The sequence below is a fragment of the Trichoplax adhaerens genome, genomic scaffold (genome assembly GCF_000150275.1).
Source record: "Trichoplax adhaerens TRIADscaffold_33 genomic scaffold, whole genome shotgun sequence".
NCBI classification, from domain to species: domain Eukaryota; kingdom Metazoa; phylum Placozoa; class Uniplacotomia; order Trichoplacea; family Trichoplacidae; genus Trichoplax; species Trichoplax adhaerens.
Genome location: NW_002060973.1, coordinates 33,364 through 48,991, shown reverse-complemented (window position 1 = coordinate 48,991; position 15,628 = coordinate 33,364). Strand labels below are relative to the sequence as shown.

Here is a 15,628-nt window from a genome sequence, read left to right as displayed (position 1 = left end):
AACCACTTAAAGTGCAAAATAAATTTTAAACAGTTTGTTAAATGTATCTCTTTAACATCTTATAAAATTAGGATAAAAGTCAACATTAATGATGAATACAACAATTCTTCACATAAACCCACGTTTTTGAGAAGTGATCTTACAACTAAGAATCACTTCATCAGATATGAATTAAATAATCGTAACTTACGACATAGAAAAATTACGTAGTTGATACTAATACACGATGAAAGGTAAAACGGAAATTAGTCTTTAGTTGTTATGATACTAATTAAAAAGATGCTACGATTCATTATACTTAAATGATACTTTCTACCGTATAACAACGTACAGATTACAACTCAAATGTAAGTGTTATACTAATCCAGCGTCCTTAGCCATGGCGTAGAATGCGCTTTCCGGATCCGACATTAAAACGGATGGCGTATCGAATTCGATTATACGTCCAGCATCTAAGACTAGCACTCTAGAATTTATTAATAACAAAACGATAAAATTTAACCACGTACAATTATGCGTAAAAATATGGAGTCACATTAATTAATTTTTACCGGGTGCTATCCATTATCGTATTTAAGCGATGGGCAATCGTTAAAACTGTGCAGTTAGCAAACTGTGTTCGTATAGTTGCTTGAATCAGATCATCTGTTTCCATGTCTACAGCCGCAGTGGCTTCGTCTAAAATTAGCACTTTAGTTTTACGTAGTAATGCTCTAGCTAAGCAAATCAACTGCCTTTGACCAGCGCTATTCAAATAAAAGAATATATATCAACGTAATTATCAGTGTAATAGATGTCAGATGGAGACTTTGTTTTGTTGGTACATGTAAACGACTTTGGTTCATTTCATTTTACCTAAGATTTTCCCCTCCTTCAGCTACTTCATTATCTAACTTTTTATCAAGACCCACTACGAAACCTTTTAAATGAGCACATTCCAGAGCATACCATACTTCTTCATCAGTAAATATGTCAAAAGGATCTAAATTCATTCTAATCGTACCGGCGAATAAAACAGGGTCCTAAATACAATAAGCATATACATCAATACCGGCAAGCTTTTACTGCCTAGTGGCTTTAGATATAATCGTGCTGGTCGCTTTTCAAATCAAAGACTTATAATTATAATTAATACGCATACCTGGGGTATTATTGTCAAACGAGACCTTAAATCATGTAAGCCTATTGTTGAAATGTCAATCCCGTCTATAGATATGTTGCCTTCAGCTGCCTCAAGAATTCGAAATAACGCTAAAGTTAACGATGACTTTCCAGCACCAGTACGACCGACTATACCAATCTGAAGTTGATTGTAATAAAATTTGTTAAACAAATAGTAATTTTACATAACACTAGTACAGTACATGATCATATAGATAATAATTTACCTTTTCTCCACTTGCAATCTTACAATTAATGCCTTTCAATACCAAGTCCAGGTTTTCACGATACCTAACTTTATAATTTTCTAATGATATTATCCCTTCTGTCGGCCAATCGCTATCAGGCTTGCTATCGGGAACATCCCATGCTGCCTAATGTGATATTATTGATTACAACCAGATCTCTACAAACCGTAACTAAGAACACCCCGTGCTAGAAGATATTTGGTAAATCGCATCCCACTAACCTCTGTGTGTATCTCAGTATATTCCTTGATACGTTCAACTGACACGATATTAGTTTCCAATTCACTACTCATCCGTACGAGCCAGTTCAGAGTTTGAGTAATCTGACGGTAACGTAAATACGGAAACAGTGATATGAATCTTAACTAAAGAAACATGATAAGGAGATTTATACATACTTGCAAGGCATAAGAAACTGACAGTCCAACAATACCAGGCGGCAATGAGTTCCTACCAATGACTGCAAATAATGAAGCAAACAACACGATACAATTACCAAGAAATTCTAATCGAGTTGCAAGCCATCTAGAAGTCAAATAAATATTGGTTCAAATTAAATTTTATCAATTTTACTACACTGCCTAATTCAAGTACAATAATATACCGATTTGATGAGATGCTGGGATAGTAAGCCATCTGATTCTTATCGATTTTCTCGTCAGTTGCATTGATAAAATCAGTTTGTACTTTGTAAGCACGAATTGTTGCAACGCCTTGTAGTGTTTCTCCGAAATGAGAATAAATAGGTGATCGACTAACAGATTCAATTCGTTTTAGTTGTCTTGAAGTTGCGATATAAAACCTCTGTAGCATCAACATTAGAAATTCAGCTGCTACACATAAACATTAATCATGCATCATATAGTTCTATAGAAAATAATACCTGCGTAAAAAAGTACATAATTACCAATGGAGGTATAATAGCGAGAAAAATAGGGGTAGAGACGCAGATAATAATTATGGTAGAGGAGACAGAAAATACACACATGAAACACGATCTAATAATAACTGGTAGAATTTCATCTATGATATAGATGTCTTTCGAAAAACGATTTACAATTCTTCCCAAAGGCGTAGTATCGAAAAATGACATCGGTGAACGCATTATGCGATCAAGCATGATGGAGTGTAGATGATAAGCAGCTGTAAGTGTAGTGTATGCTAAACAGAAGCTGCTACATAGTTGAAATAACGCTTGAGCGGCTCCTATGGCTCCATATATTCCGAGATAGCGATCACGAATTACAGGCGATGATGCGTTCGGATTTGAACTCCAATCGGCTAACCAGACATTTGTACCAACCGAAGATATCTGCGTGGCTGCAGCAAAAAAGGTTACCAGCAATGCCTGTACATATCCCAAGGACTTTGCATATTTTAAATATACGCCAAGCCGCACCTAAAATTCAGTTTTAATATTATCATCAGGTACATTAGTAACCACCTGATTCACTCTCCCTTTATGAGTAAGTTTTACTTACTCGGCCAGTTTCAGATTTTTCACCCTCAATGAGCTTCTTTTTTTCATTCAGCTCCTGTACTTGTTTCATTACAGCAACTTTATCATCATTCAGAGATAACTTACTTTGTTTTAAACTATCGATTCGTGATACGAGTGATGATACAGAGTCTGCTCTAGTTAAGTCCATCGATTTTTCTATTTCCTTTAATTCCGTTAAATCTGAATGGTGTTCCTCTATGTACCCCATAAAAAATTAAAGGCAACATATAATTTCAGTTACTAATAATAAAACGCTGCAGATTCCACCTCTGAAAAAATACTAAAAAGTACTAAAAAGGTGCAAAACGCATGTACCTTGTAATTTATTCATTTCCGTGTTTGTGAAAGTTGTTACAAATTCTGAAAATGATCCCTTCTTAGCTAAGAGTTCCGCATAAGTGCCAACCTGCCCGTTTTAATAATTAGACAATCTACGGTTATACCATTAACCATCAGCTACAAATCTTAAGGCAATTATTAGCGTTTAAAATTTTTCACGAAAACCAACCTCAGATATTACGCCATTGTCAATGACTACGACTTGATCAACTTGAGGTAGAAATCCCAAAGTGTGAGTCACAAGCAATCGAGTCTATCGTACCGTTATAAAAAGTGAGAACGTTATCATTTATCCAAAGTATTCATTTTAATACTTATTACACTACCTTATTCTTTAGCTCTCCGTTTGGTCCAATAACATGTTTAAATATGTGTTTGCCGACATGCGCATCAACTGCACTAAGAGGATCGTCCAAGAGGAAAATATCTGCATCGCTAAAAACTGCCCGCGCTAAACTGACACGCTGCTTCTGCCCGCCACTTAAGTTAATGCCCTATTTGAAATTAGTCGATGCGCAAGTAAAACATATTGTACTTGGAATAGACAAAACATATGTAAGATTAACCTTTTCTCCAATTTCAGTTGAATCCCCAGCAGGTAACATCTCCAAATCCTCTTCTAATGCACACGCTTCTATTATCCTCTCGTAACGTGGTGAATATTCACTTGCAAACAAGACGTTGTTTTTTAAAGTAGCATTCTGAATCCAAGCTTGTTGTGGCACATAAGCAACTGAGCCCTTATTTCAATAACAATAAATCAACATAAGAACCAAGCATAAAGTACGACATGAAGATGAAAGGGTATATTACTTACTTGAACATGGACTCTTCCTTCCACTTTCTGCATTTCACCTAGTATTGAGGACAACAGTGAAGATTTACCACTACCTACGTGACCAACAATTGCAACAAGGGATCCTTTGCGAATTCTTAAATTTATCCTATACGAATTGTGAAGTACACGTATAATTCATCCAATTCAGCAATAATGCTATATATTCTATCTATTTGATACCGACTTCTTCAGGCATGTAGATTCGTCGTTTCCTCCCCAAGTGAAAGTACCATCATTTATTAAAACTGCAGAATCATCTAAGGGATCCATGAATATTCGTATAAGTAGGAGTAGAGCAGGATAAAATCATAGATTACAATAAAAACAAGTTGTAATCATAATAATACCATGAGCTGGGGGCATGATATCGTGTACATTGTTCGGGTCAAGTTCATCATATTTTAAAAAGGCAGATAATCGCTTAATCGATACACTAGCCTAATACGTAAGAATAATACAAGAATTAAAGATAAATTTATACAAGCAGTTATTACAATTATGTCTATACACATATACGTATATCACCTGTATTACATTAGTGATAACATTCGGAAACATCATTATCGGGAAACGTAAAACATTGAACAAAGATAGGCCAACAAACGCTTTTTCAGCAGTTAACTCATTTCCAGACAGAACATATGCACTAAAGGTACATAATGCAACCTAGAAAAAATAACAGATTTAAATAACTGTAATTAAATATGTATCATGCAAGCGTCACGTAGTGTTGCACTTTAATTAACAAACCAGGAAAGGAGCACAGGACCAAGCAAAACTAGATGCCGCAGCTAGCATAGCTGTAGATTTTAATAGCTTTATCTCTTTTTCTCGAATACCGGAAATTTTTCGAATAAAAGATTTTTCCCATGCATACAGTTTTAAAACCTAAAAATAGTAATTCGATATTAAGGTTAAACGATTTTAAAAACAGCTGCAGTAAAAATTAACTACATAATTAATAGCATGAAAAATGCAGTCCCTACATATTGGGATGACTTTACTTCATACGCGTATAAATACTCGTGCGGTAGCATACAATCGACGTATTGATTACCTTGATACCATTCAGCACTTCGTTCATCAGCTTGATACGTTCATCTTTTAATTTCATCTGTCGCACCTATTATATTATAAAAGTCTCTATCAGCTAAAGCAGTAATAACCGCATAGCAACTTCGGGAATTCACTAAGAACCTGTAATTGACGAATTTTCATCGATAGGTACGCATTGATGGGAATCATTAAGATCAAAATGCCTAAACCAGCCAACACTGAAGGGCCAAGTGTATCCCATAAGAAGTACATACAAACGGCAATCTGGAATGGAGCAGACCATATCATATGCAGGTAGGTGGTTAAGTCCATAAATCGCTGAGCGTCTACAGACATTAAGTTGACGATCTCTCCAACAGTGGACTGTCTTTTTGCAATGCTATTTAGTTTTAAAGACTTGGGAAGAGAAGAGCATATTTTATTTGGTAAAGGGCGATATAGGTTGTAAAGTACTTCATGAAGTTAATAATTGCCAAATACCTTTCGATATACTATAGATATTATAGCAGTTCTCAATCGCATTCCAGTTACAAAGCAACGGTGAAAATATTGATGTAATATCAATGATTGCACAATAGCAGATAGGAACATTAAAGCTGCCCATAAATAACCTGACCACACGGGCTCATCTTTATTGGCCGTAAAACGTATTAACTCTCTGTAACGCAATATCCGAAAGTAGGATAAGGTCAATAGACTAAAATATTAAATTGCAACATTTCCACGTAAACATGCGATCTTTTAATGTTTCTTATACCAACCTTAGCAGTTGTGGACTCACAAATACAAGGCAATCGTGCAAAAACTTTAAGAATCCACCAAAGAAAAATGTTCCACCAAACGCTCTTAGCAAGGCTAGAGCCAAGCTGGGACTACTACCTGAATCAGTCTCTATTCCATCTGCATTTACTGACCTGGAAAAATAAATACAAAGTTCCTGAGTAGGAATCTCTGTGTCTGTCGTAAGTACTGCAAGTAAAATTTATCTACAATAAATTAGAATTGATGTTACAACCATGTCTAAAATCTTACTTCATCTTTCGCATCTCTTTATTCCACTCTGTCGTTATTAGTGGAGCAACTTCATATGCCTTGTCTTTTTCGTTTAAATCCCATAAATCTTCATTAGTTAAAGGGTGACGATATCCAGTGATCATTAAACTATAGTAAGTTTTTAAAATGTAAAAAGGGTTTAATACTATTACGATACGATCATCCATAACAATAGCGTAAAAACATTGCAACAGAATCGAAGCGGTAAATAATTGGTTCAGGCTACAAACCCAGTCATCCACCAAAACGTAATACGTGACAAGAATGATGCATTATTCTCAGGGCATGGCGACTGCAGATGTAAAATAGTGAGGTAAAACGTCATTACTTGCGATAGCACTATGCCGCTATCAATAATTTATAAGTATGTCATTAATCTCGACTATCGCAAGCGATAGAGTGCAGGCGAGTATAGCAAGAATAATATAATTTATGTACTATCTACAATACTAATTACAATTTTAGATGCAGATTTGTCCATTTCCTTATGTTCAGATCGATCAGAAAAGGCAGATAACGTCATTGAAAGTACCACTAAGGGATAGCTGATGAAAAATAGTACAAATCGAAACATATCCGGAACTTCCTATAAAAAATGCAACACCTTTAGAATAGCATTGACTAATCTAGAATAAATGTGGTTAAGTCTTCAATAACTGAATTATTATATTATATCTCCCAAGACCAAACATAATAAAGAAGATTGTTCTACCAAATCATCGTTGTCGGGGCGTGCTTAGCATGCAGTAAATGAGCGAAGTTTTACGATTATTACCAGTAAGACTGAATAGCTGATTAATGTTCTGACTTTGACTGACATTACTACGGCTAACGATAGCCAGTAAATAAATAGGATTCCAGAAGAGTAAATATTACGAGAATATTCGATTCGAAGAATTGCAATAGCCAGAACCTAGTTATTAAACATAGCAAAAATGATTCAAATTGATAAGCTGCCAATGGTATTTAGTTCTGAAAACTGATATCCTTGTGTTGCAATCTAGTATTTCACACTTCTAACTTACAAAAGGAGACTGTATACAAAAATGGGCACACTGTAATTTCTTATAGCGATTAACAATATAATTGCCAGTAAAAGTAGCAACATACACGTTAGCAACATGATGATAATTTGAAAGTAAAGTAAATGTTCTCTTTGTCAGTAACTAAGTAGAAAAGCATTGCGTAAAATCTTTTACTTACCATTGCACACCAAGTAATCATTGGCGTTAAAAAATATACACCAGGAACAACTTCATATTGAACGGTATGAATGGTATAGAAGATTTCCGCGAATGAAATTAGAATCAGCGCTGCATTTACTGCCTATTAAAATGGAAGAATCATTATAACATATTATCTGCAGTGGGATTGTATTTCAAGTTTCATTATAACTGAGGACCTGAAAACGAATGCTGTGTATTTAGTCTGCAAGTTTCTACTCGCTCGGTAATGCGGCCAATCAGGAACTATTGTCAATACAGTACTTTACTTTAAAATATTCAGTACCGTTAATCGCTTAGAATACCTCGTGTAAGTAAGTAATTAATATTGATCATGTAATTTACACGAATTCAACTAGACACAAAGCTGGAACGACGAGGACTCATAAAGCTAGCAACAACATCGCCGGTACACTACGTAAGTTAAGGAAACAAGCTGAATATCGCCTACCAATTTGGTGCGGTGCAATAAAGAAGTTGCTGCCAATCCAACATTCCTTTTGCATGCATCGCGCTTGAGCAAACTCGGAATATACACCAAAGAACATAGAATTAAATAGGCGCATGGAGCTGTTAACAGAACAGATTCCTGAAAGCATAACGTGAAATCTGGCCATCCACCTGTAAAATTCTAATGAAGTACAAAATACGCACACTATCAGCAAAATACTAATCAAAATTATCAGCCATTTTTTGCTACTGTATCATAAAGTGCATCATTCACAAAGGTTAACGGCTTATATAATGACCATTCTTGCTCAATTTATTACGGCCTAGTTGCGAAAAGATTACGTAAAGTATCCACTTGTTCACGTTCAGGACTAATTGAACTTAGTTGGTTCTAATATTAGCATGCAGTTTCTATATGAAAGTCAATAGAAACTCATTTACGCCGTATATCCAACATGATCCTAGTAGCTTAATTAGAAAATCTTTCTGTAGTTTACAACTTAGGCACAAATACTTGACTTTGAAAGCAAGCTACAATACAATGCAAGGAAATTTTTTTTAATTCGTCAGAGGGTATTGCTATTCCATTCCAGCAGGAATACCTTCTAACTTGCGAAAATTAGAGCAATATTTGTATACATAATTGTAGATGTTACAGCATTTAGATTAAGTCATCCATGATAGCGGCATACCAACTGTATGATACTTACCCAGAACGGTGAAACTGGCCGGCAAAAGTCATGGACACCAAAATTTTCGTTGGAAGCCATTTCTAAAAGGCTACGTCATTCCCGTCTACTGTGAGTGTTTAAATCACTGATGAAAGGGAGAAGACATAAAAGCGAGGTTAGCGTACTGTACAGTACTATACAATATGCACTGTACAGTACGTACTGTACTGTACTGTACAGTACAGTACACTGTACTGTACCCTAACCCTAACCCTGTACAGTACAGTACAGTACAGTACAGCAATTTCGTCTGGTTGTAAATGCTACTGTAGAATTGAGTTTAGTTGATCTCTTCTTTGTACAGTATTAACTAAGTAATTTAAAGAGATAGACTAGTGTTTGCAAGATTTTGTATGGGTTGTAATTTTCCGATTGAATGACCAGTTTTAACCTGTTTGACTATTGTGTAATTTTAAACGAATATAAATGCCATGTTGGAGAACTAATAAAATACTGACTAAGATACCCAAGAAGTGGTGGCGATTTATTGTGAAATCCTCGAGTTATATTTAACCTTTCTTATTACGAACCTCCGTTTATCCCACTTCAAAATTGCCTCCCTTTTCAAATACCTTAATGTTGGAGCCATTATAAAGAGGTCAAATTTTTTGACAAGAAGTTTCTATGCAAGTACGTCAGCCAATGAGAATTAAGTAAGAACTTCTTACTACTGTACTGTACACTGTACAGTACAGTACAATAGCACTTCGGTCGAATTACACGTTAATATACAGTACTGTAAATAGTAGTGATTTCTACTACTGTGCGTAGTCCAAGGTACAGTCAGTCATGACAGTGTACAGTACAGTACAATCTACAGTACAATCGAACCATTGAACTCTCTCGACAACGTAATAACGATATCAAATAATGTTGTACTGAGTGTACAGTGTACAGTACTATTAATTCTAAACTGTGCTGTAAATTGCACTGTACAGTACAGTAAATTTGGACATACCGTACTGTACACTGTACAGGGTACACTGTACTGTACAGTACAGTACAACAGTAAATGAAGTAAATGTGTACTGTAAATGAAGTCTGAAGTTGTTTTTGGTGCAACACAATCCGAACGCATGCAGTACTGTACTGTACTGTACAGTATGTACTGTAATGTGCTGTACTGTACTGTACTGTACTGTACAAGATTTGAAGAGAAATTCATTTTCTTTCCAGAAGTCCTTGTACTGTACAGTACTGTACAGTACAAAACTTGAATGGGTAGTTCTAGGACTGTACACACTACTCGTAAAATACTGTACTGTACTGTACTGTAAGTCTTCCAGTCTAAAAGCCATTTTATTTTACAGGCATTTATTGCTGTTGGCGTACTGTACGGTACTTGTCGTCGCGCTGCGTTGAAAAGTGAATGTCTTAACTGCATTTACTATATTTTAATCTAGTTACAAGTTTATAAAACTAGTTTATTTGACTATTGAGAATGCCGATCACGCGTTCCTTTAAGAATGTAGTTTATAATTATACTGATGTCCAAAGGAAGGTACGAGAAGCTACCTCGAATGATCCATGGGGCCCAAGTTCCACCATCATGACCGAAATTGCCGACGCAACTTACAACATGTCTGCTTTTCAAGAAATTATGGATATTGTTTGGAAACGTTTAAATGATCATGGTAAGAACTGGAGACACGTTTATAAAGCACTGACTTTGTTGGAATACATCATCAAGACTGGATCGGACAGAGTAACGCAAAATTGTCGCGAGAATATCTTTGCTATCCAGACGCTGAAGGATTTTCAATTTATTGATAAAGACAACAAGGATCAGGGACTAAATGTTCGAGAAAAAGCCAAGCATTTGGTTGCTCTATTAAAGGACGACGAACGATTGAAAGAAGAACGAGAAAAGGCTCTCAAAGCTAAAGAAAGATTTATCAGGGCTAGTGGCCAAACTGGAAAGCCAGTAATGCAGACACCGCCTTCGAACCCTACTTCACAACAGATTACATTCCATCCAACAACCACCGTTGTTGGTGTACCAGTTAGTGTTGCTTATCCGCCTCCACTTCCTGCCCAGGCTCCAGCCCCAGCTCCAGCCCCAGTCGCAGTCCCAACCGTTGTTAGCGCTAATACCACCAATGCTGTACCGAGTAGTGTTGGCATAACGACGGTTGATTCTGTGATATCTGATGCGCCATCAACAGCTGCTGAAGAGGAAATGCAATTAAATTTAGCCCTTGCAATGAGTAGACAAGCTGCTCAAGATCACGAGAAACGGCAACTACACGAAGATCAACAGCTCAAGAAAGCCATCAATGAAAGTATTCTTGTTAATCAGCAAAATCAAACGATTTCAAATAGAGGTACTGTGGGCGGTGATCCTTGGTCCTCAGGAGCAAATTCGTTTCCTGCAGTGCAAAGTCAGCCTCCTTCTGTAAATATGCAATCCAATGCTTTGGTAGATCCTTGGGGATCAGCAGCTAGTTCAATTCAATCCACTGGCAACATAACGCAACCGCAAACTTCTGCCCAAGTTACCACCAATGATCCTTGGTCAGCGCCTCCTGCAAGTTCACAAGCATTGGTTACCAATAAGGATCCATGGTCTACGCAACCTGCAAATCCGGTTCAGACTTCAGTGTCCAATGCTGATCTTTGGTCTGCACAGCCGGCGCAACCATTAAATCAGACAGCAGCCACGACAAGTGATCCTTGGTCGTCTAATAACATACCTGTCGGTAATGTTCCAACCCAAGCCTCAGTAAGTCAGTCTGTGGATCCTTTTCAACAGCAAACGACGGCTAACCCACAACTTTATGCTGACCAATGGAGTTCGAATACAGAACCTCCTATTCAGTCTGTTAAAGCTGCAGCTGCTCCTTCTTTAAATAATAATCAACCAGTAGCAGCAGCCAATGATCCATGGGCCACTCAAAATGAAACGTCGGCTCCCTCTCAAAGTGACCCTTGGCAATCGAAACCATCTGCTCACAAGGATGAATTAGATGATTTTGCATCATTACGATTAACTAATCCAAACGCATCAGAAGGTGCTGATAATACCAATAACGCTTCCATATTGACACCGATGAATATCAATCAGGTTGCTCATGGAGATACATCGAATTCATCATCAAAATTAAAAGACGCTAAGAGTTTCTTAGGCGAAAACTCGTCTTTAGTCAATTTAGAAACATTGGTCGTAAATGCTCCTGTTGCTGATGGAATGTCGACCAACCCTTTTCAAAATTCAAGCAATCAACGACCCCAAAATCCTTTCTGTCAGCCGCAACAGCGGCCATCTATGAATCAGTTGCGTAATACTGCAGCCACTGGAATGTCACCTATGGCTTCAGGTATTGCTCCTGTTGGTAGTACACCTTATGACCAGCCTATGCAACCATTCCCAGCACAAAACTTTACAAATCCATTTTAACTATATTACCGTGAAATAGTTATGAATTCCAACAAATTTTATTAGTCTAGGATTTGCTAACGCTATATAAATCTTAAGAACCTGACAAGTTAATATCCTTTGAAAGTCTTGCACAGTACAAGTAACTTTGTGAAACAGTCATAAATGAATAGTTTAAGTACTCGTATTCTTTAGTATCAGTTATCCAAATTGTCAATTAATTACCTTAGACATGTAATAAAATCAACATAAGAGAGGTTTATATATTAATCATAATTGATACTTCAAATTGGCTAGTACGTCATCCTTATTTTAAGATAATAATTATTGTTTTTGTAGAATTGCTATTCATTAAAGTTACATTTGTGCATTAGTTCTCGGGTACTCCGATAATAGCGACTTTGTCATTTAAGTTGTGAATTTCAATGCCCAACCTATTCACTAAGTCAAAACGACTAATTTACGAGCAATTATTAACACTTAAGACTTTTTACTTGACATTCTACTGTAACAGTGGTCGTGTTTCGGAATGAATGCTGTTGCTACTAATGCTACACCTATCGATGAACGTATTAAATACTTAAGATTCTTTGACACTACTCGAAAGTGCGTATCTCAATTCATTTTAATTACTGTAATTTAGAAGATTAATAAATTGTAAATTCTCTAGCCGTCTGAGGATCAATTATATATTTTATCATTATAGCCATTTCCGCTATAATTCCGTGTGCTTTAGCTAATATCGGTACTAAGCTATTCGTTATCTGAAATTCAGTTTTAAATGGAGCCATACTGCAGTATGTTCAACCTGGTTAATGCATCACTACGGACAGAACCGAAGACAGTTAGCAGTTAAGTTTCATTTTGAGCCTAAAATGGCAGAAATTTCCTATGCGTTAACATTCTGAGGGTTATTATAATAGCTTGCGATGAGCTATAAATGCATTACTGTACAATTAAGTCTGTCTTAATAGTTGATACTTTCATGAATACCAACATTATGTAACAATAAGGTTGTTTTCAATTTTATTTCAATATAATGGAATGCTAGCAATCAATAACAGACAAGGGAACAGCATGTACTAAATAATAACATTAAACATATGAAGCAACCCTTGCTAAAATAGTTAGGGCAATGGCCAAATCAAGTCGAAATCATTAATTACATACGAGCATTTACAATTTGCACAAAATCAGGCTTTAAAGATGCACCACCAACTAGAAATCCATCCACATCTGGCTGAACCGCTAGGTCTTTGCAGTTTCCAGCATTAACTGAACCTACCAATGTATATATCAGGACAACGTTGTAAGATAACTGCTATCATATCCAGTACAATGCAAACTTGATAAATATATCGACAGATACTTTGTTATTGTAGAGGAATTCAATACTGCAGACTATACGGACCGCATCGATAATTAATTATATATATCTCACAATATTCACATTACCTCCATACATAATCCTACAGCTGGCTGCCACTGAATCAGAAATATGCTCCTTTAGCCAATTGCGCAATTGTAAGTGGACTTGCTGAGCCTAAAGATTATGATGAAATTATTCACATCTTAAATTGGTAAGGTCATGAAGACGCTACATCATGCGAAATGCCATACAAGAATGCTTCAGAACTGTTAGCAGCATACATTATTACCTGCTGTGGTGTTGCCGTTTTTCCAGTTCCAATAGCCCAGACAGGTTCATAAGCTATTACAACCTTTGACCAATCAGAGATATTATCTGAAGTTGATCAGAGCAGTAATATAATGATTAAGTAAGAAAATCAGCAAGTTCTGTAAATTACCAGAAGAGCATCGTCTATAAATGAATTAAACCCTTACCAGCGATTGCCTTAATTTGTCTGGATAAGACATCAAAAGTCCTTCCTTCCTCGCGCTCACTAAGCAACTCCCCAATGCAAGCTATAACCTTTAACCCACTGGTCAAAGCATGAGCAACTTTTTTGCCTATAATCTGCGATTAATTCCAATAGTAAGATGTAAAAATTTTATAGGAAGAAAATTTATGCCCTCTACTGATAAAATACCGGTGCTGTAGCTTAACTTTCGTAGTTTACAGATATAGATCTTTACAAATGCCGAAATATACAGTGCTAAAGCTTCCATGAGTTTTAAGAAGCATAAAATAAACAAGTATATATGTACAATGATTCTGACTTACCTCATCAGTTTCACCAAACACATTTCTTCTTTCTGAATGGCCGAGAATAACCCACTCACAACCGATATCAACAGCCATTTCGGCACTATTGAAAGCACATCAAGTAGAAGTACAATTGCCATCAAACGCAAACTTAGATAACCAGATGAACTTTTACCTAATTTCTCCTGTAAATGCTCCTTTTGAGGCATAATAGCAATTCTGGGCCGCAATCGAGACTTTATCAGGTAAGTTTTCTTTAACATAAGAAAGGTAAACGAAAGGTGGCCCGACTACAACTTCTATAATGCCAAAAGTGAATACATAAATTTCTTACAGTTAGAAAATTTTGCTATACCTTAATAACGTTGTACAGTACTGAGCATTGAGACCAAGTTGAAGCAACTATAAAATGACAGCTGACTATATTGTAGATATTAAAATAACAGATTTGATAATAAGTGCAAAAACTTATCAAAAATATCGAAGAACTATATCTGTGCGATACATATACATATACATTTAAGATCATCATGATTAGTATCTACAAAATTAATTTAGAAGTACGGTACATATGTATTCAATACCAATTAGAATTATTAACATGTTACTAGTACTGTGCTGTACAATATCTTTACAGATTATACAATTAATCAAAAGGCGTTTACAGTAGCGATGCATGCTTGTATACTATCAATTAAGAAGTGTATAACTTCATGAAATTGCACAACTGGAGACTATTGGGTCGAATAGAGAAGTTAGCAAGAGTTTAATATCTCTCAAATCTGGTCATTGGCGCTTTAAACGTTACACATTCACACGAATAGTACTACAGAAACCGGGTGATATCTTCATATCGCCGCGGAGCATTCGTAATCAACCTACCAGTCGATTCGTTAAGCGGTCCTTGCTTTAAGAACTGAATAATTCCATCGATGCTTTCCCTACTGCCATTCATTTTCCAGTTGCCACCAACAATAAACTTTCGATCAGCCATTTTACTACACTTCTATGCTATCGTGCTGAATAGTAAATGAAGTTCAAATCAGCTTCCAGTAAGTACAAACTGCAAACTGTCACCTAGTCAAGCTGGTGAGGTTTGTTTCTACGGGTGATAGAGATACGTTTAGTACATGCCACAACCATGCCATACAGTACTATATATTATACTGTATTTCTGTGCAATGATTGTGCAAAGCAGTCGTGATCCTACAGTACTGTACAGTAACAGTACCGTACTGTACAGTATAGCATAGACAACGTACAGTACAGTATGCGGCATACAGTACTGTACTGTACATTGTACATTGTACTGTACAGTACAGTACAATAAACACTGTAAAGTACTGTACTGTACAGTCCATACAGTACAGTACAGTATTTATATCGTACTTACAGTATGTACTGTACTTACTGTACCGGTGCAGAACATTAAGCACGTTGCGCCTGATTTGCATATGATGTTGCATGTTATTCGGATTTCCCGCA

General features: G+C 36.3%; 3 protein-coding genes across 3 annotated transcripts; 1 reads left to right on the top strand and 2 right to left on the bottom strand.

The window, feature by feature from the left end:
• Positions 1-354: 354 nt before the first annotated feature.
• TRIADDRAFT_51152 (uncharacterized protein) lies at positions 355-6,521 on the bottom strand (the record flags this gene model as incomplete). Its single annotated transcript, XM_002117921.1, has 26 exons — positions 355-466; positions 552-746; positions 856-1,022; positions 1,142-1,300; positions 1,389-1,535; positions 1,631-1,732; positions 1,808-1,934; positions 2,014-2,213; positions 2,293-2,808; positions 2,891-3,105; positions 3,226-3,316; positions 3,419-3,502; positions 3,576-3,743; positions 3,816-3,989; positions 4,067-4,193; positions 4,272-4,344; positions 4,435-4,525; positions 4,613-4,753; positions 4,838-4,975; positions 5,145-5,210; positions 5,285-5,539; positions 5,624-5,801; positions 5,905-6,022; positions 6,054-6,100; positions 6,176-6,304; positions 6,427-6,521. 26 exons carry the CDS (start codon positions 6,519-6,521, stop codon positions 355-357), a joined length of 3,915 nt encoding a protein of 1,304 aa, XP_002117957.1.
• A 3,520-nt stretch (positions 6,522-10,041) lies between these two features.
• On the top strand, positions 10,042-11,997 carry TRIADDRAFT_33326 (uncharacterized protein; the record flags this gene model as incomplete). The annotated part of the gene is made up of 4 exons (XM_002117939.1): positions 10,042-10,504; positions 10,670-10,929; positions 10,987-11,131; positions 11,435-11,997. The coding sequence occupies 4 exons, from the start codon at positions 10,042-10,044 to the stop codon at positions 11,995-11,997; spliced, it is 1,431 nt and encodes a 476-aa protein (XP_002117975.1).
• Positions 11,998-13,138: 1,141 nt separating this feature from the next.
• Positions 13,139-15,137, bottom strand: TRIADDRAFT_38509 (uncharacterized protein; the record flags this gene model as incomplete). The annotated part of the gene is made up of 7 exons (XM_002117920.1): positions 13,139-13,257; positions 13,432-13,519; positions 13,635-13,720; positions 13,822-13,954; positions 14,162-14,246; positions 14,319-14,442; positions 15,026-15,137. The coding sequence occupies 7 exons, from the start codon at positions 15,135-15,137 to the stop codon at positions 13,139-13,141; spliced, it is 747 nt and encodes a 248-aa protein (XP_002117956.1).
• Between the last annotated feature and the right edge of the window lie 491 nt (positions 15,138-15,628).